The 22155-nt window shown below is 36.7% G+C and overlaps 1 protein-coding gene across 1 annotated transcript in view; it reads left to right on the top strand.

Moving 5' to 3' along the window:
• Window positions 1-22155, top strand: part of LOC121472315 (zona pellucida binding protein) — an 89272-nt gene that overhangs the window by 12743 nt on the left and 54374 nt on the right. The window contains exons 4-6 of the mRNA XM_041723577.1: window positions 3571-3720; window positions 13164-13382; window positions 20196-20272. Of these exons, the coding sequence (XP_041579511.1) occupies window positions 3571-3720; window positions 13164-13382; window positions 20196-20272 (446 nt within the window). The remainder of the gene's footprint in view (window positions 1-3570; window positions 3721-13163; window positions 13383-20195; window positions 20273-22155) is intronic.

Here is a 22155-nt window from a genome sequence, read left to right as displayed (position 1 = left end):
GTGTGTAGCCCAGTGCAGGGCTCAATCTCGTGACCCTGAGATCATGACCTGAGCTAAAATTAAGCTAAGAGTTAAGAGTTGGACGCTTAACTGACTGAGCCACCCAGCACCCCTCTTTCAATATTTTTTATTTACAAACATAGTCAGTTTTTTGCAAAAAGACCTGTACCTCTTATGCCAGCCTTCCTTCATTCTGATGAGTTAACTCATTCTGGTGTGTGGACTTTCCCACTTTCCTGAACATCTATAAACACATAAACGCACATGTTAAATTCTATCCTGTAACTACACTCTTATTTTTAATGAGATGCTAGTATATTTTATTCTACCTTACTATTTTTTTATGGGATGAAGCATTTTATATATATAAATATATATAAGATATATGCAGGTTTGAAAATACAATAGAATACAATAAAACAAACATTCTAGAACCTACAAGTCAGGATATATCATTACCAAGACTGTTGGGTTGCACCTCCAGATACGTTCCTTAAAAATCCTGTTCTTCTATCCCCAAATCCCTTTTAGGTAAACACTAGCTTGAATTTTTACAGTATTATTCTCTAGCTTTTCTTTATGCATTTGTCACATACCTAAATACATCTACAGATGCACTTACACATCCTAGTTATTTAATTTTTTGGACAGCCCTCTTTAGTAAGTACAATCATATGCTCCATTGTATATGATAAACAGAGGCATTGAGAGAAGAAGGTACTTACCTGAAGTCATGTGGCTTTGAAGTCTGGCTTCAGAGTTAACAGGTATAATCTAAATGAGGTAGGAAAAGGATTTTCCCTTCTTACCATTTTGTGAGTTTTTGTATCTTTTAAAGAATTTGTCCACTTTAGGGATCGTGCCCTGAGCCAAAGGCAGCCCCAACCACTGAGCCACCCAGGTTTCCCTAGCTGAGTCTTCTTAAATGCTTGGGTCCTTTTTCTACTTATAGGTTGCTGTCTATCCCCAGATTTTAGGTTTTTGGTTGCCTTCCCACCTTGATTTTTTGATAGGTTCAAGGAAAGTTGTTAATTGACAGTTTATCTTTTTCTTACTGCAATAGTGGGATCAATGTTCTCATAGTCAATTTCCATAACTGAGCAGAAACCAAAAGTGTAGACCTATTTTTCAAAATAATAAGTTGTAATGAATGTGCTTTAAATTTGCCATCTAATTTTAGAGCTCTAAAACATGGATTTCTGGAAATCTAATCCAAGTCTGAATTTTTAGATGATCAAACTAAGTTGTAAAGAAGTAGTACTGACTTTAATTCAATTATTCACTGACTATATGCTGTTGTATGAATTGTTACAGTACTATCCTGGCATCATGAAATTCTCATTTAAACTTAGTTACTTAAGAATCATTTGAATTGTTATTACACAATGGCTTTTCCTATTGGCTATGAAATCTTCTGGGTATCTTTTAGTGTGCCACTTTTAAGTTTTTAAAAATAAGGTGAAAGGGTATTTTATTATGGATCATATGATTCTTGATTTTCTGGCTGTCCTAGTATGGCAATTTTAATTTTCTTTATAGTTTGAGAAGAATAGGTATTAACTCTTATTTTTTTAAGTGTTCATTTAAATTCTGCTTAGTTAACATAGAGAGTAGTATTAGTTTCAGGTGTACAATGTAGTGATACAGCACTTCCATACAATATCCAGTGCTCATCGTAAGTGTCCTCCTTAACTTAACCCCTATCACCCATTTCATCCATCCCCCACCTACCTCCCCTCTGGTGACCCTCAGTGTGTTCTCTAGAGTTAAGAGTCGATTTCCTATTTTGTCTCTCTCTTTCTACTTTTCCCTATGCTCATTTGTTTTGTTTCTTAAATTCCACAAATGAGTGAAATCATATGGCATTTTTCTTCTTTGATTTATATGGGCATCTTTTATCATACTTACTATCAAGTATTTGTGCTGAAATATATAGCAAACACTTAAAAACTTGTTAATCTGTCTTAGAAAAGAGACATGTTATGATAAATATGTAATCTTTCATTAAAAATATTCATAAGTAAGCACTGCAGTAGAAACATAGTCCTGGGACACCTGGGTGGCTCAGTGGTTGAGCATCTGCCTTTGGCTCAGGGCGTGATACTACGGTCCTGGGATTCAGTCCCACATCGGGCTCCCTGCATAGAGCCTGCTTCTCCCTCTGCCTAAGTCTCTGCCTCTCTCTCCATGTCTCTCATGAATAAATAAATAAATAAAATCTTAAAAAAAAAAAGAAACATAGTCCCAATTTGTAATCCTTTTTCAGCTTCATCCAGGATATGGAAATAGGATTATTTAAGGCATAATACTGTGTAAATTCCTTGAGGGGGAATATATCCACCTATTTATTTCTCCTTCAGTATCTGAAGTACAGCTTTGCATGTACTAGAAATCCAACACATTTTTATTGAGCAAATTAACATTGAAAATTTCCTAAGAATATTCTTTTGTCTTATTTTGAGGAAATAAATATATTCAAAATAAATTTAACTTGAAATTTATAGTGTTATTTGCTTAAAGTAGAAAAAGTTAAACAAGCATTCATTCACTAGGATGATACTTTTCATTCAATGAATGGCATATTAAATTATTGGGTGAGTTTTAATATAATGATTTTCCAATGGAAACCTGGTTATGAAGTTTCAGAATGACAACTTGAGTTGCTTCAGAATTTGTAGCTTTGTTAAGTACTTTAACAGCTGTTGCATTTGTCACAAGAAAACAATCCTGTGAGGGATGCCATCATGTATTATGATTCTTTGTTTCACAAATGAGGGAACTGGACTCCAGGAAGATTAAAGGATCACCCCAGGATTACAGCGTTCATGAGAAAGAAAGGCAGCCGTAAAACCCACGTCTGAAGCCTCTACATCACATTCTTTCCCGTCACACATCATCGCTTTCTCCCAGTGTGATACTGAAGTATAGAAGCACTTTTCCATCCAGTCCTAATTCTCCACACTGCAGCTCTGTGCTAGTGTGACCTCAGACAAGTTGGGTGACCCCATCTGCTTTGTTTTCTTCCTTGAGCAACACTTAAGGTTGTGATCTAGCCTTTGCCTGCTGTCACATGTAATGACCAGAAGTACCTAGTTGTCAGTGAGTTTGTCGGGTTAGCCTTGGTTCTGGGTGCATTCCTCCCTCTCACATGTAGGTGCAGTTTGTAAGCTTAGGGGGGGCATAACTCCTCGATAAAATACGTGTATATGTGATTACTTTATAGTGTGTGCGGATGTCTGCGGCTTTCATACTCTGTGAATTTCTGATCGGCCCCACGTCAGTGCAAGGAGATCAGAAGTGCACTAAGTACCTGTAATTGTTAGTCTCTTACCAGGTAGGCAGCCACACCGGAGGTGAACTCCGGTTGCTAAAAACCAGATACTAAGCAGGTCATCCTGGCACCTGCTGCCAACAGACGCCAGAGGCAATGACTAGTTATGCCCCCAACTGCTTTCTGTGATTCTGTAGGTACATTTTGATGGTTTTGCTCTGTTCAGAAAATGTTTTGTCATTTTATCTCAGTGTCCTATAACTTAAGCAACTGAATACCATGTCTTGTTCCTTTATTAGAGAACAGCACTGCACAAGTAACATCCACAGGGAGCCTTGTATTCCAGAACTTTGAGGAGGGCATGAGTGGCGTGTACACGTGTTTCCTGGAATACAAACCAACTGTGGAAGAAATTGTTAAAAATATTCAACTAAAATATCTTATATATGGTAAGAAGTGCATTTAGTTGTATTTTTAATGTTTTCAAATATTTAAATACCTTTACATTTGTCTTAAAGGCACTTTGTCATTTTTAGTCTTCTTATTAAAGAAAAATTCCTGCTTTCCTGTATTTTACAAAGTTCTCTCTAAAGTGTTAGTGGTGAGGGCGGGTCTTGTTTTTTTTGTTTTTGTTTTTTTTTTTTTCCCCAGGGGAAAGTTGACATGAACACACAAATTTAAGCCAATGAATGAAAATAGGGGTTATAGAAATCACGTTTTCAGATTATTACAATATCAGAGTCTGCACTGCTTTTCAGTTCTGAGTTTCATGTTTGATGGCTCACTGCCAGCCCCCAGACAGGAGCGTGAAATGCCACTGTAAAATCTTTTTCTAAAAGCAGTTTGATCTCTGGAAGTTTGTGATTGGGAGAGCTGGGTTGATAATGGAGTGGCCAGGAGAACAGCCTGAGCAAAGGTTGTTAGTTCCCTCTCTCCTGGAGGCCACGTGTGGTGGAGAGAGTAGTGCCCCTCCTGGAGGCACATGTTCCCTTGCCAGCACCTGTGAATGTGCTACCTCAAAGGTGGCAGAAGGGACTCTGCACATATCAATAGGCTGAGGATCTCGACAGGAGGAGATAATCCTGAAGTAGCTGAGCAGGCCCAATGTCATCACAGGGTCCTTAGAAGAGAAGGTGTGAGGGTCAGCGGCAGATAAGGACACCTCAGGGTGGAAGGAGAGGTCTCAGGGGGTTTCTTTGAGGATGGAGGAGAGGGCCTCTAGAAGCTGGAGATGGCATACCTGGAGCTCCCAGAAGGAATGCACCCTGATTCTTTTAAGAGTAACTTTGGACTTCTGTTGTCCAGAACTGCAAGACAATAAATTGGTGCCATTTGATGCTACTGTATTTGTGGTGATTTGTTACAGTAGCGATAGGAAACTAAAGTACCCTCCTGTCAAGCTGAGTTGCACAACAAATGGCAGAATTATTAGTGGTTTCCTGACAATTTGGATCACTGAAAAAACCACTATCCCATATATCCAAAGAAAGACATAATTTTTTTATGAGAAATTATATTAACTTTTTTAGGCAAGTTTATTTCAACTTCTGAATCAGTCGTGTTTCACTTTTTTTAAATTTTTTTTTTATTTTTTAAATATTTTATTTATTCTTAGAGACAGAGAGAGAGGCAGAGACACAGGCAGAGGGAGAAGCAGGCTCCATGCAGGGAGCCCCACGTGGGACTCGATCCCGGGTTTCCAGGATCACACCCCAGGCTGCAGGCGGCGCTAAACCCCTGCGCCACAGGGGCTGCCCTCACTTTTGTTTTGTTACATAGTTTTCTCCATCTTGTTATTTCAGGGGTCTTGTCTATACCAATTGTAATCTCGTAGGTGTAAGCTGACAACTATGGCTGTGCCTCAGATGAATGCTAGTTTATAGGAATGATGAGCGTCGCTCGTCGGTGCCAGGCAGCGCTGTGTTTTTAGGGTGTAGTTCTACTAACAATAAAACGCATGCAGTGCTTGTGCAAGGCATTGTCGGAAGTGCTTTACGTGTATTCTACACTTTTAATCCCCACAACAAACCTGTGTGGTTTGTAGACAGTGCTGTGTTCCCTCTGTGGATACACACTGGGGCACCAGGGGGTTAAGTGACTTGGTCCAAGCCACACTGTTGAGAGTTTGGGGAGACTCAGCTGTGACCCTAGGAATTCTGATTCTGCAGTTGTTTTTATCCTTGTGTTCCAGGAGGATGAAACCTCATTTAATAAACCCTGATTTGGGCGACCTATTATTTTTGTGCTTAAAGCAGATCACATAATTTAGTGCCATTTCATTACAAAGACCCACTTTTATCTTTCTAATGGTCACACAGTTTGACAGATTTGAGCAATCCTCAGTTGATGATCCTTGAGTTTGTTTCAAATTTTCCCTACTTCAGACAGTACTATATGGAGCATTTAAATAAATCCCTCCCCCCGCCTTTCCGCACTTGTGTGTATGTCTGTCTCTGTCTCCAGCCTATTTGTGTGTAAACACACAGACTACACACCTTCTGTATATATGTATGCATGCACGTGTGTATGTACTTATGTATATATGTATTTATTTATTCATAGTCTTCCACCATGAGGCACACTTTATTTTTTCCAGATTTAAGAACAGGAAAAATTAGGCTATCAGATGGAGAAATGATGGGGATAATCACCTCTTTATTAACTGGTTTTGATATAATAGATTTTAATCCTAGAAATCCCTTTTTAATGTTCGTTAGACTCTATGGGGCGCCTGGGGGGCTCAGTGGTTGAGCATCTGCCTTCAGCCCGGGTCATGACCCCAGCGGGGTCCTGGGATCGAGTCCCACATTGGGCTCCCCTTAAGGAGCCTGCTTCTCCCTCTGCCTGTGTCTCTGCCTCTCTGTGTCTCTCATGAATAAACAAATAAAATCTTTTTTTTTTTTTTTTACTTCCACCACTTCCATGGTCACATGCCACCCCTGTTTCACAAAGCCCTTTAGTTTTATTTTTTTAATTTTTTTAAATTAATTTTTATCGGTGTTCAATTTACCAACATACAGAGAAACACCCAGTGCTCATCCCGTCAAGTGTCCGCCTCAGTGCCCGTCACCCATTCCCCTCCACCCCCCGCCCTCCTCCCCTTCCACCACCCCTAGTTCGTTTCCCAGAGTTAGGAGTCTTTATGTTCTGTCTCCCTTCCTGATATTTCCCAACATTTCTTTTCCCTTCCTTTATATTCCCTTTCACTATTTTCTATATTCCCCAAATGAATGAGAACATACACTGTTTGTCCTTCTTTTAAAAAATTAATAATATATGTTAGACTCTATTACTATGATCCAATATATAGATTGGTTCGTATAATTAATTACTTGAGCGTTTCTGAGATCCCATTTTACGAAGCCAATTACAAATGCTAAATATTCAATTTTTTTTAATTTATTTATGATAGTCATACAGAGAGAGAGAGAGAGAGAGAGGCAGAGACACAGGCAGAGGGAGAAGCAGGCTCCATGCACCGGGAGCCCGACGTGGGATTTGATCCCGGGTCTCCAGGATCGCGCCCTGGGCCAAAGGCAGGCGCCAAACCGCTGCGCCACCCAGGGATCCCTAAATATTCAATTTAATTTAATTTTGCTTCTGTTAGAGCATCTGTGCTCAATATGGGTTGTTTTAAGGCAGTGAGTACCATGACTATGGCAAATTTAGGCAAGGCTCCAGTTAAAGTGAGGCATACTTCTTTTTCTCTACATGTATTATTCTAAGATAACAGGGAGTAAAATGTTTAAATTTAGATGATACCCCAGGTGTAACCATAATTTGAGCCCCTGTATTGATTAGGTCCATGGAGTTAGGTCAGTTGGTGGATTTTAGCAAAAGTCAAAGTTAATTTGTATCGTACAGGTACGAAAACCAATCAGATAGATCCCTTTTTATCTTTTTTGAAAAAATAAAAGTTCTTCTCTATGTATCCTTGGTATATAAATGGGCTTTATGATTATTTTTTAGTGTAGGTGACACAGTGTTACATGAGTTTCAGGTGCACAGCGTGGCGACTTGACAGCTGTAAGCATTCTGCTCTGCTCACCACAAGGTCACACGTATTTTTGTGTTGTATAATGGAAATTAAAGTGTCAGTATTTTTATAAGAAGAATTTTGTAAGGCAAAGGCTTCGACAGAGTATTCGGGGTTATTTTGCTGGATTTTGCCAGTTTTCCTATCCAGAGCGGACCAACCAATACCCCGCTGCAGTACACGAAGACCTCATCCTCTGAGATTCCTTTGGCTTGTGCTGAGCAAGCTTCCCTGAATCAGAAGAACCAAACTCACTTATAATTACATTACATTTTTATATATAAGATGTGTAAAATTTTAGAAAGTAACAAAAATAACACAACACTGAAAATTACTCTCAGATTTAAATATGGCAAGACCATGGGTATATAGTGACTCATTCTTTTAAGATGCCGTCCTTAATTAGTACATTCGAGCATTTAAGAATATTTTTGTCACTTAGATTATACTGCTTTTTCAGTGTTGATGCCATTTTTATTTTGGATGGTTTGTCTTTTTCTCAGTAATTGATAGAGTTTATCGTTCTGGATACCAGTACTTTCTCTATCATGTTGCAGGACCTTCTGCCTGCTTCTCACTATGTTTATGTCCCAGAAGATTCAAATATTTTTGTAGTGAGCTTTACCGTTACTTTTTTGAGTTGTGATTTTTTTTTTTTCTAAGAAGTTGTTCTTTATACCTAAAAAGTAAAAAGTTTCCTGTATTTATTTTGCTGGCTTGTGTTTTTTAAAATTATTTTTTTATTAAGATTTTGTTTATTTAGAAAGAGAATGAAAGGGCAAGCAAAGGGAGGGAGAGGCAGAGGGAGAGAGATTATCTCAGGCCGACTCCAGTGTGAGCATGGAGCCTGACATGGGGCTTCATTTCACAACCCTGAGATGATGACCTGAGCCAAAATCAGGAGTCGAAAGCTTAACCAACTGAACCACCCATGGCCTATTTTTTTTAATTAAAATTTTTGTTTCAAGATGATTATAGATGCACGTGTAGTTGTAAAAAGTAATAGAGACATCCCTTGTACGTGTTACCTGGATTCCCCTTTTAGTGCTTTCTTGTGAACATCTAGCACATTATCGGGCCAAGATACTTAGTTTATGTAGAGCACCAACCTTAATCAGATTCCTTCAGTTTTATAGTACTCCTTCGTGTGTGTGTATTTAACTCTCTTAGGCTTTATCACAGGTGTAGGCTCACGTATCCACGCTACGGTTAAGATACAGAGCAACACCAGCAGCAGAAGTATACTCCGGGTTGTCCTTTACACTCAGCCATTTCCTTCCCTCTTACCACCTCGTTATGACTGACAACCACAATTTCCTCCAATTCTATAACTTTATCACTTCCAAACTATTATATGAGTACAGGAATGTAGTATAATGTTTTATGGGATTGTTTTTTTTTTTCATTTGGCTTAATTCTCTAGAAATTCATCTAAGTTGTGTACATTTATTATCCATTCCCTTTATTCTGAGCTGTATTCCATAGCACAGATGTGCTAGACTCTTTCATCCCTTACCTGCTGAAGAATAATCTAGATTGTTTCAGGCTTTGGGCTGTAACATATAAAGTTGCTATGAACCTTATGTATAGTTTTTTGTGTAGATACAGGTTTTTTACCTGTGGGATAAATGCCCAAAGTGCACTGGATGGATCATGTGATAGTTACATATTAGTTTTACAAGAGATTGCCAATTTCTTTGCCACCGTGGCTTTGCCATTTTACGTTCTGACCAGCAGCAGCTTCTCTGTCCTCACCGGTCAATATTGGTTGTTGTAATTTATTTTAACCATTTTGATGAGTGTGAAGTGATACTTCATTGTGGTTTTCATTAGTGTTTACCTCATGTCTATGGACATGACATATGAACATGTCTTATGAGCATATGGAAGGCAGTTGTGCTCACCACTGTACCACCAACACGATCCCCTGTTTCTGGGTTCTCTAATTTCTTCCTTGCTAATAGTTAATATAACTACATAGAAACATTCAATACCAAGTAGAGTGATTCCTCCCACTATTTTTTTTAATGAAGATTGTTTTGTGCCCCTACTTTATATAGTTTTGTGTGTTTTTGAGAAGCCAGAAATAGGAGGGAAAGTGTATGTTTATAGGTTTAAACATTTAGTCATCTTGTTGATCATTTTGATTTTCATCATTTGCTCCCATGTATCAAGCTGCCATCTGTAGTCCTTTCTGTAGCCCCAAAAGGAGGATCGGTGTTAACATCGTATGCAGATTTCTTTTATACAATTGCTTTTTAAATTCTTAAAGAGGAAAAAAGTAGAAGAAATATGCACTTATACTACCTTTATAATTATATAATTACCTTTACTGGGGCACTTTGTTTTTTTGATGTAGATTCACATTATTGACTGGGGTCATGTTCTCTCATTATGAAGAACTGCTTTTAGCTGATTCATTTTTTGGCTAGATCACATCTCCTGCTGAGCTCCTTGGTTCATTTCTCCTTTCAGTGCTTTCAATTTTCAACTGCAGAATGTCCAGTTGGTTTGTTTTTTAGAGTTTCTAACTTTATAGATATTCTATATGATATGAGATTGTCATTATGCTTTCCATCTTTAATCATAATATCCTTTAATTTTTTTTTTAACATTTTCCTTCAGTTTTAGAGAAGTAGAGTGAGCATGTGCATGAGCCAGGGGTAGGGGCAGATGAGGAGAGAGAGAAAGAATCTCAAGTAGGCTCCATGCTCAGTGGGGAGCTCGACAAGGCTCAGTCTAGTGACGCTGAGATTATGACCTGAGCCGAAACCAAGAGTTGGATGCTCAACCGACTGAGCCACCCAGGCGCCCTGTTTTATAATATTTATAAATATTGAATGCTTTGAAATTTTTATCTTTTAAGTCCCACATCTGATCATTTACTCAAATAGTTACTGTTCCTATTTTTTTCAGTACATGAGTCATACTTTCCTGTTTACTTGCTTTACTCAAATTTTTTCCACAAACTGGACTTTTTAGATAGTGTAGGAACTCTGGGTAAGGACCCACATCCCTGCCCTCCCCAGGCTTGCTGTAATTATTTCATGTTTTTTTTGCTTAGCAAGTGCCTACATCATTTCTGTGGAGTTCACTCCTCACCTACCATAACGTGAAGACCACCCCCCTTCCCTGAGTCTGTTTTAGGAAGGTGCAGCTGGGGTGTACCCACAGTAGTTTGATGGATCTTTTGTTTTCAACAATGCCTTGGGCATAAATTCCTCTGAAGACTGACCCAGTTAAATTTGGGTTCCTTTGAAGGGATATTCCCCAGGTGACTGTGTGAGATTTTTTCTGACCCGGATAGCACCTCCCAGCTGACTCTTCCAGTGTTGCTCTCTGACAGACTAGCCCCACTCTTATTCACCTACTTAGCAGATGAATCTATAAATCCCCCCACCCCTTTGTCTTTCACTAAACCTCTGCTGTTTTTGAGACTTCCCTGAGGTTTCAGCTTCCCTGCACTTTATCTCAAGTGATGTCTGTTCCTTTGAGAAAAGGTTCTGAACTCTGTTCTGCAGCCTGCTCCTGCCCCTTGGCAGATTCTCCGACCTGCAGCCCTGGAGCTCAGTGGGCACAGTGCTGTGCTCCCGTTGAGAGCCATCTTGCTCTAGGAGCTTAGTGGGGGGCGGGGAATAGTAGCAGCTTCTGTGGACTCCTCTGTTGGCTGTTCCTGCTGTGCAGCCTTCACACCATAAACTGCAAGGGCTGTGAGCGTCCAGGGATTCCCAGCATTGCTGCAGCTGGGTTTGAGCCTCTGTGTCACAGAATGCTGATGGGAGGACGAGAGGAGTCCTCCCCTCTCCAGTGTGTCAACTGCAGCTTCACTTCAGCAACAGGGAGCCGTGGTCAGAAGTACTGCCATCCTGCCCCTCCTGGGAGGCTACTGCCTGGGAGCTGGGGGAAGAGAGCACCCCACGTTCCTTTCTACACCAGTCCGGAGTAGTGTTTCCATCTAGCTGAGGGGAGGGAGGGAGGTCTGGGTTCAAATCCCCAGACTCCCTGTTCTTACCAACTTCTAGTAGGTTTTTTTGAATAAATTTTTTTTTCCACTTTTTTCTTTGCTCTAAGTGTTATTAAAAACCCAGTTCCCCTCTTGGTGGGTGTCAAGCCAAAGGACACAACCAAGCCAAAGAACGGAAGGAAGGATTTTGCTTGCAACAAGTAAGGAGAACACTGAGGATCTTATCCACAGCAGTGTGTCCTGGAACAAGAAATTGGGGAATCTATAAGCTGAGGGTGTGTCCATGTTCATGAAGGGGCTTGCTCCAGGGGGAATACAGCATGGAATTGGGGCAAGGTCATTTCAAGGTGACTGAGTCCTAGGGCCAGCAGGGGTGGGCGTCATCGGTTCTCGGGCTCAGGTGGGTCCAGTGTCTGAGTGCTCAGAGGGTTTTTGATCCTAAAAGCCCCTGACTGAAGGTAACTCAAGAGTGAGCATAACAGACCTCATGGTGAAATCAGCACTGGGAGTTTGTGTGATTGGTTGTCTGCTTACACATTTTTTGTTTGTCTTCCCACAATAATTATTTCTGTTATCAGAAAAGTAGTAGATAATAGTTGATGAACATTTACTGGCTGTTTACTACAAGAAAATATTTAGCCTTCCTTAGTGTGTACAGACACTGCTTCCTCCCCAACCAGGACCTCAGCCACCACCCTGTGGATTGGTTAAGGATTGTGTTGCGGGCCAGTGTTATTTTACCTCCTGGCTAGTGCATCCTTTCCCCTACTCTCACCCAAAAGAATGTGTTTAAATTACTTCGAGTTCCCTGAGCAATAGTGTACAAGACTGCAAAATGAGTGGCTTGGACTAGATCTCTCAGTTCTTTTGGAGCTTCGAAGTTTTAGCAGAGATTCTTCTAAAAGGTGATGATAGAAGAAAAAATGCAGTGAACTGCTGTCTGCTCATAATTAATTGAGATAGTTGTCATAACTAACCAGAACTGGGAATTTTATCACTAATTTATTGTCTCTGATATGATTAGGCTGTCTCCTGGCCTGTTACAGGCTGTTATTTCCTATACCCTTTCATAAGATGGCTGGGACCTAACATGACTTATGTTCGGGAAGCTATGTCTTTCTTTTTTCTGGGAACCTCTGTTAGGACCATTAGGACCATTTCAGAGGCTATAAATAGTTGATTTCTGAAAATAATATACATCCCTGTCATTGGGAAGTGGGCTTGTACCATTTTTCCAACTGTCATGTCCTGCTACTATAATTGTTTTAAGAACATTTTTCATCATCATTACTTTATTGGATATGCCATTTGCTATTCAGTAGTATTTTATTTTAAAATTTTTGATGGATTTTTAATTATTGATTTTTATTTTGATGTCACTGTGTTAGAAAATGTGGTTACATGATATGTATATAATTATTATGGATTTCCTATCATATTTATATATTTTCTTATTTCAGTGAGATTTTGAAGTGCTTAAGAAAAAAAATGTTCTCAGTTTCAGATATTGTAATGGAACTCAATAAAACTGGTAGATTTGTGAGAAACATAAAAGATTTATTTATTTTTTCAAGAGAAGGGAGAGGGAGAGAATCTCAAGCAGACTTCCTGCCAAGCATGGTGCCCAATACAGGGCTCAGCCTCACAACTCCTGACCTGAGCTGAAATCAAGAATCAAGTGCTTAACTGACTGAACCACACAGGTGCTCAGAATCTTAATTTTGATACCATAGGGATTGGATATTTGGCATAATTCTTGTATCCTTCAGTTTTCTTAGGATGGATATAAAAGTACTATGAAATTATTACAAGTAATCATTTCTTTTTAACAGTTGCAATATATTTTAACTGTTTAAATAACCACTTTTGTGTTATTCTTTAATTTTTTACAGCATATCGTGAGCCTCATTATTATTACCAGTTCACAGCTCGATATCATGCAGCTCCCTGCAACAGTATCTATAATATTTCTTTTGAGAAGAAACTTCTTCAGATTTTAAGCAAATTGGTTCTTGACCTTTCATGTGAAGTTTCTTTACTGAAGTCGGAGTGCCATCGTGTTAAAATGCAAAGAGCTGGTTTGCAAAATGAATTGTTCTTTACGTTTTCAGGTAAGTATATATAATTTTTTAAAGAAAAGCAAATTTTGAAGACATAAATTATCTGCAGCATTTTTTAATGTAAATGTTATAGATCTGAGTATTATAATGCTCTCTACTTTGGCTTAGGTCTGATAGGCCTCAAAATAAAATTCGGATTCATGTACTTAGTGAAATAACTAACTTGTAATTGGTAACAGCTCTCAAATAACTAACCTTTGCTGTGATAATTTACTAGAGAATGAAATTTAGAATAAGGAAATGCCTGTCTGTATATTTAACTGTTACGAAGATTTAATTTGTAAAAGAATCTAATTCTGATAACATGAGTTAATATTTTATAGATCAGAAGGACCATTCTAAGGGCTTACGGTGCTTTTCCTAATGATGCGGAATGGAGGCCCAGTGTTTTCTGGAAAGCGAAGAATTGATTTTGTACCAATACTTGTAAAAGGGCCTGTTTATGAATAAACACTGCAGAATAACTATCCCTATGTTTTTATTGAGTCCCCATGGCAGTAGGACTCCATCCTCTATCCATCTCAAATGATATTGCTTACTGTTTTCCTTTCTTCCTTACTCTGTCCTTGATTTGTTCACTGCTGGTGTTGGATTGTACCCACTCATTTCTCCACTTTTCTGTTTTGTTTTGTTTTTGGCCATCTCTGATTGAATTTTTAGACACAACTAAGAGTTGTAAAGCTTTACAGGAAAAGAACGAGAAGTTCAGCCTCCTTTTTACTATCTTTTATTTTCTTTACCACTTTTCTTCCCCTCCAGAAAAATTTTGAAAGTTATTTTGTAGCCAAGGAGACAAAGTTATCACAGTTAGACTCTTGCTTTAGCTCTTCAAGGAATAGTATTTGCATTCGTGAGTTAGGAGACTTTTGCCCAGAGTGCTTCACAGGTGCACTTAAATAGGCATTTAAGAATCCTTAGAAGACCTTGAAAGTAAAGTTGAACCTATAAAAGAGATGATACACAATAGAAATGAGGCCTGTGGGCTTGATATGCATTTCTTTAATGACTAATGATGTTGAACATTTTTTCATGTGCATTTTTGGCCATTTGTATATCTTTTTTTTGGAGAAAAGTATATTCAAGTTCTTTGTCCAGATTTTATTTTCTTTCCAGCTTTATTGAAATAAATTGATATATGACAATATGTAAGTTTAAGAGGTACACCATAAGTATTTGATGTGTGTGTGTGCATGTAAAATAGTTACAATTTATCTTATTTTTTTTGTGGTGAGAACTTTTAAAATCTCTTTTTGCAATTTTCAGACACTCCGGGATCAGGCCCTGGGCTGAAGGCGGCACTAAACCTCTGCGCCACCTGTGCTGCCCCCTTTCTTGGAGTTTTAATTTCTCTCCTTATATATTACCCATCCATTCTTGCATGTTGGCTACCTTTTCCGTTACAGCCCTTTGCATCTTGTCATAGGTATTTTAAATTTCCAGTCTAATAATGTCAACATCTCTTGCTTATCTGAGTATGATTATAATGCTGTTGTTTCTTTTTTCTTTTAATATTTTACTTATTTTATTTGAGAGAGAGAGGGTGTGAGCTGCGGGGGAGAGGTAGAGGGAGAAAGAGACAGTTTGAAGCAGACTCTGCACTAGGCACAGAGCCTGATGCGGGGCTCCATCTCATGACTCTGACGTCATGACCAACATCACGAGTTGGATGCCTAGCCTACTGTGCCAGCCAGGCAACCTGCTTGCTGTGTTTTTAAACGTCTTTTTTGTCTTTTAGTATTTCTTGCAACTTTTTATTGAAAACTGGATATGATGTACCTCATAGTAAGAACTGAGTTAGGTATGTCTTACTGTAACATTTTTTGTCTATTTGTTTAGGATTTGGGCTGTATATACTATTTACAAAAACTATAGGCTTCAGGGGCTAAAAATATCTGATACACTTATCTTTGTCTGCTTTGTTGTCTTTGAGTTTCCCCAAAGTCATCTTCCTAAGTATGAGACTTAAAATCCTTCTGTTATAATCTCCTGGTTTGTATGATGTCCTGTTGATGTGCTGGTAGTTAGTAGAGGCAGCAGAAGCATTGTGTGGCCCAACAATCAGATCTCAGGATTTCAGAGAGCTTAGATCTTTGGTCTGAAACCTTCAGCAGTGCTTTTCCTCCTTTTTCTTGGTTTGCACTGGAAGCCTACAGGTAGCTGGAATTGGACATTTCCAATCTGCAAGGTCCTTTAGACTTTGGCAAACCTCCAGGTGCTTAAGCTGTGGAAAAATATTTCTCCTTAAGGGCAGGCTTTTGTTGAAGACAAGTGAGTACTCTTGGTACATTTCAGAATGTTTATTTTGTTCCTCCTCATGGTAGAAGTACAAGGGGACTTGTTTTCTCTTCCCTCCCAGAGAAGTCTTGGGACTCATGAAAGTGTGGGGGTCCCTGTGAGCTGGAATTTTTAACACTTGGGCTTTCTCACTGCGAGCCTTCAACAGATTCTCAGTTGCTGGTTTTCTCCTGCTGCTACCAGCTTCCCTGTCAGGGTCTTTCTCTGGTGCGTCTGTTCCTCATAAGCAATAATTCTCCATAACCACCTTTTTCTCTCTACCGTTTTGTGGGTAGCAGTTTTCCCTGAGACCTCAGTTATCTGTTAAATCAAAGAAAAGTTTGTGAGTCTGTTTACAGCTTTTCTTGTGAGGACAGGAGTGATACCATCCGAGTGCCTTTCATGTGGGACTCTGAACCAGAAGTTTTCTTTTATCTTTTTTCTTTTCTTAATGCTCTGTTACTGATTTTTCTTGGGTTTAATTAACTGTAAAATAGCATTTTGATTTTATTTTCATTTTCTTTTCTGAATATATTCCAGTTATTTTCTTGGCAGTTATCCTGAGTTTTACAGTTAATAACTTAAATATATAACTACATTGTTTGAATTAATACTAGCCTGGTTTACTCCTTCCTCTCTATGATGGTCTTTGTCATTGCATTATTATACATTGTTTACCACTAACATAGATTTACAATTATTGTTTGATGTATTTATTTCTAATCATATGCATGAAAAAAGTGGGAGTTAAAAGAGTAAAAATACAACAATATTGCCTTGTATCTGCAGAGTTGACTTTATCACTATTCTTTCTTTCTTTGCACAGCATTGAATTACTATCTGTCACCCTGTTACTGGCTAATAATGTTAAACATTGTGTTTGGAATATTTTACTTTCTTCTTCATTTCTGAAGGATATTTTTCCAGATACAGGATTCTCGGTCGAAAGCTTTTTTCTTTTAATACTTTAAATATGTTATCTCACTGCCTTCTGACCTCCGTGGTTTTTGTTGTTGTTGTTGTTGTTTTGTTTTCTTTTTTTACAAGACATTTGTTAATCTTACTATGGACTTGTAGTAAGTGACAAGTTCCTCTTTTTCTTCTCTCTTTCTGCTTTCAAGATAATCTCTTTGTCTTTGATTTTTGACAGATTGGTTATAATGTGTTTCACTGTTGAATTCCTTGACTTTATTTTAAAGATGTTTTAAAAAATTATTTATTAGAAAGAGAGAAAGCATGAGCAGGGGAAGGGACAGAGGGAGAGGCAGGGAGCCTGATGTGGGGCTTGATCCCAGGACCCTGAGATCATGACCTGAGCTGAAGGCAGATGCTTAACCAGCTGAGCTACTCAGGCACCCCAAATCCTTGCCTTTATGCTACTTGAATTCCATTGATCTTTTTGAATACATAGGTACGTGTCTTTTATCACATTGGGACATTTCTGACATTATTTTTTCAGATGTCCGTTTGGTTCCTTTTTTTCTCTGTTATGCGTACGTGGTGGGGGTATTAGGCTTTCATTTCTTTTTCTGCTTTTTCTTTCTGCTCCTCTAGCTGGATAATTTCAGTTTACCTATCCTCAAGTTCACTGATTCTTTCATAAGATCAACTCTGTAATTGAAAGCCTATAGTGAGTTCTTCATTTTAGTTGTTGTAACTGTCAGTTCCGGAATTTGTTTAGTTTCTTTTTATATCATATTTCATTTTATTAATGTATTCTGTTGTGAAACCATTTTCCTTTTTGTTGTTGTTGTTCTGTGCTTGTTATTTGCTTTAGCTTTTTGAGTATATTTAAAACAGTTGACATAGAGTCTGTCTAGTAATTCCAATTTCTGTGCTTCCTCGGGGATGAATTGTTTTGTTAAGTATTATTATTTTTGGGTGTTGGTTCATACCCTTCTTTCCTCACATTCCTTATATTTTTTTAAAACTGTACATTTTTAATATTCTAACAAGTAGTAATCATGAAATCAGATTCTTTTACCTCTTTTGTGTGTGTTGTAGTTGTTTAGTGATCCATCTAAGTTACCTTTGTAAAGACTATATTCCTTGTTGTATGTGATGTCTGATGTCCTTTAGCTTGATGTTAGCTAGTGTTCTGATAAAAAGATTCTTTGTTTTGTGTGGAGGTCAATTTCTGTTGACTCAGCATTTTCTCAGTTACAAAAATTTAGCTATTTTCCAGAGTTTCAACATAACTTGATTCTGTTTTGAGTCTTGTTTGTCCAGGGTTCCTGTGGTAGGATGTGGCTTGAGGTATCCTACCTTACCATTTTACAGGTGTCATTTCTTTTTCATTTTTAAATTTTGTAAAAAGTTTCATATAAAAAGAGAAAGAGGGTACATAGTTTCATACAGGTTGAGGTTAACCATCTAACCTAACTAAAGCAGGTATATCAAAGAAGGCAGGAGTTCAGGAAGAAGTTGTGCTCTCTCAGATCCAGAGAGCTAATTGAGTAAACTGATCTAGACAGTGTAAGTATTATGTGGTTTGCCTAACATGGGGGGGGTGGGGAGTAGTATACTGCCTTTTGGCTTTACTACCTTTAGTACTGGATTATAACTTAAACATTCTAGGTGTTAATGACATGGTTAATCACTATCTGTACTGACTCTGAAGACCGGATAATTTCTGTGGATTCTGTGTTGTTTCTAACAATTTTGCTTTAGTTTAATAAATAGTAGATTTTGATGGATTTTTCAATTTGCTTTAAACTTTTATAAGGATTCAAGTTAAAAATAAAATTGTGTACCTTCATGATGATTTGATCTCAGTCATATTATATATAGTAGACTCTGGTCTACCATCTTCTGAATTACTTAATGAACGGTAATTTCAAAAGCTTTATCTTAGGTAAATAATATTTTAAATATTTGGCTACATTTTGAAAATGCTTTCTGTAACTCCACTGTATATTTTTGATATATGAATCTTAGAGATTCTACATTTCCTGGGTCTGGTTTTATGATTATTTCATTTTAAAAGGATTTAAAAAATAGTCCATTGAAAAAAACCTTTTTTTTTTTTCCCAAATCTACAGCCCTTTTGGGAGGTCTGCTTTAGCTTCACATCTGTTCTGTTTGATTTTATAAAATCACTTTGATTTTATATTTTATATGTTGTCTTTTTTGTGATATTTTATACTTTGTGATATCAGTTCAAATGGCAACACAGAAATTTCATGTGTGTACTGGTTTGGGGAGATATTTTAAAAGGATATTGAAAAAATGAGGACTTCCCAGTTTTCTGCAAGTGTATTCTGCATTATTAATACTTTTGTGGTCAATTTTACTATCTTCATCATATCAATGCTTATCCATCTAATATATTTTATATAACATATAAATTATTTTAGGCAAATGTCAATAATATGAGCAAGGATCTGTCTTCAATAAGGTCATATTCTAGTTAAAAGAAAATATATAACTAGTACAGGTTCTGTAAATATTATGGCAGAGATTCTAGGTACTCTGTGGGTTCTATGTACATAAAGATGTCATTAGGAGATGAACAGTTGAGATCCATGAAACATTATTGGTGCTTTAAAATAATTCCATGCAAAATAGCAATTTAAAGTCATGTATACAGGGTATATTTGGGGAACATTCTAGAAAATTTAATCGGTAAGATGTATAGAGAATTTGGGGACAGTCAACTAGTCATTGCTTGTGGTTATATTATACAGAGCTTAGATAGTTAAGATTGATATATTTTAAATCATATTTTTATAGGTAGAAAGAATGACAATCATAATATTTAGTCTCTTGTTTTACAGAGCAGAGAGTGGGTCTCATGGAGGTATTAAATAATAGCCTGTGTTTATTAGTGGTAGACCTAGGGCTAGAAATCAGGTTTTCTAAATGTATTTTGACCAATAGTGAGAAGTAACTGAAGGTTTTAGAATTGTGGCAATTAAGTTGATATAATTTAGAAAGATTATTTAGTGGAAATCTTTGTCATCTATTCTCTCTTTGAATTTTATGTCTTCACAAGTTTTTATGTCTTCTAGGTTGTACAGTTAAGTGGTACATAGTTATTCTCAGTAGTCTCTTAATGATCCTTTGAATTTCTGTGTTATCAGTTATAGTGTCTCCTTTTTTATTTATAATTTTGTTGCTTTGGGCCCTTTTTTTATTCCTTGGTTAGTTTCATGAGGGGGTTGAAAATTTTGTTTACATTTTGAAGAAACAATTCTTAGTTTGGTGAAGCTTTTCTGTGATGTTTCTATTATCTATTTCATGTACTTCTGCTCTAATCTTTCTCATCATTAAAATCATCATTGTTATTATTGTTACAATCATTATTATTAAGTCTTAGGTTCATCGCAGTCGTGAGGGTTTCCTGATTTATATAGAACAAACCTTTGGCTTAGATTTATATCTAAATGATTTAGTGTAACATTAGGAAAACGCTTAATTATTACTGGAAGAGAAATACTAGATAAATGATCTATTTTATATTTCAAAAGCCAATTTTAATACTGTGATATAGATTTTGGGCCCTTTATAAAATATACTGTATTTTCTCAGTTTCCTCTCTAGACACTGAAAAAGGACCTAAGCCATGTGTGGACCATAATTGTGAATCTTCCAAAAGACTGTCTAAGGTATGTTATGTGAGGCTGGAGAAAATAAAAAAAAAAAAAAGAAATGAACGTGCCTAGTGTGTAAGTAAGCATTTAGCTATTTATTGAACACATCAGATCCACCCATTACATTCAGGAAATTCAACAATAAAAATAGAATGTCATCAAATAATAAATGATAAGAACTTGAATTAACTAATACAGTTAATATTTTTATGAAATGCTTTAAAGTTTAGCATCTTGTTACTGTGTTAAGGAAGATAAGTTTTCCATTTCTTTGGCCTTATTTGTTCCACGTTAATTTATAATTATTAATCAAGTACTACCTTTACAGCAAATCTAAGAAGTAGTATAAGGATTTTATCTTGGTTTCTTTTCAAGGCTTCTCTAGATATTCTAGGTCCTTTTTATTATGTCAGATTTCTAAAAACAAAAAATGCCCTGGATTCTGATAGGCGTCAATAGGTTAATTGGTGAGAAGTGGTATTTTGAAAATACTAATAAATTTTCCAATACGTATGTTAGTTCTCCCGACTTATTAAGGTTTGCAAAATTTACCTATTTTATTTTATTTTATTTTATTTTATTTTATTTTATTTTATTTTATTTATTTTATTTAAAAATATTTTATTTTTACTCATTTTTATTTTATTTCATTTTATCTTTTTGCAGTTTTTAGTTTAAAAGTCTTGCACATTTTCTGCTAAATTCATTCCTAAGTATTTTGTGTTTTTTTTTTAAGTGCTGTCTTAAAGGGGATATTTAAAAAATAAATTGGTCAGTTTCAGTTTTCAATAGATGGTTTGCATGTTGCATATTTGCATGTTGTACTTAGCCACTTATTAAATTCATTTGTTACAGTAGTTGCTTTAAAGATTGCTTAGGATTTTCTATGTAAATCATCATGTCATATGCAAATAAGAGTATTTCTCTTTTTCTAATGTCTATGCTTTGTATTTCTTTACTTACCCTGTTTCTATCTACAGTATGATGTTGAATAGATGAGAGAGAATAGATATCGTTTACTTGTTCCTGATTGTAGGGGGAAAGCATTTAATCTTTCACTATTAAATAGGCTGTTAGCTCCAAAATTTCAATGCCTTTTACCAGATCAATTAAGTTCCCTTCTATTCCTAGTTTACTGAGAGATTATGTTATGTATGTTCCTTCATTTGTGTTGAATATTAACTCAGCCTTTATTGAAAAAAACCCACATATATCTTCATTATAAATTTAGCAGAAAGCATGCAATACCTTTAAAACTAAAAACTGCAGTTTGTTCTTTTATCCCTATGAAACGTCCCCTTTAATTTTTTCTTTGAAATTTTATCTAAAATCAATGTTATTAATTCAGACTTCCTATGCTTACCGTTTGCAAGGGATGTAGGTTTCTAACTAATTTGAATTTTTTGTCTTTATATTTGAAATGCATATTTCTTGAAGATAACATATAATTGACCCCTTTGTTCTCTCAATAAAAAAAATCTTTAATTGGAATTCTAGTAAAATTTAATGTAATTATTGATACAATTGTATTTATGCCTATTTTTTGCTATTGTTTCCCAATTTTTTCCCCTTTTTCATTCTTTGTATTTTTAGAATACATTTCATTTTATCTACCGATTTATTTATATTGAGATAAAATTGACATATAACATGATATTGGTTTTAGAAATTTAATGTGTTAGTTTTAGGTATACAGCATAATGATTTGATATATGTATAGCCATAGATTACCACACTAAGTTTATGTGTACAGACACGTAGAGTCGCACATTTTGTGTGTGTGATGAGAACTTTAAAACCTATTCCTCTAGCAACTTCCAAATATACAATACAATGTTCTTAACATCCCGAGACTGACTTGTCTTATACAGTTGTCCCACCATATCTGCAGCTCCACT

Source organism: Vulpes lagopus, chromosome 11 (assembly GCF_018345385.1).
Source record: "Vulpes lagopus strain Blue_001 chromosome 11, ASM1834538v1, whole genome shotgun sequence".
Lineage (NCBI taxonomy): Eukaryota > Metazoa > Chordata > Mammalia > Carnivora > Canidae > Vulpes > Vulpes lagopus.
Note: the sequence above shows the minus strand (reverse complement) of the source record. Positions and strands in the feature narration are given on the sequence as shown.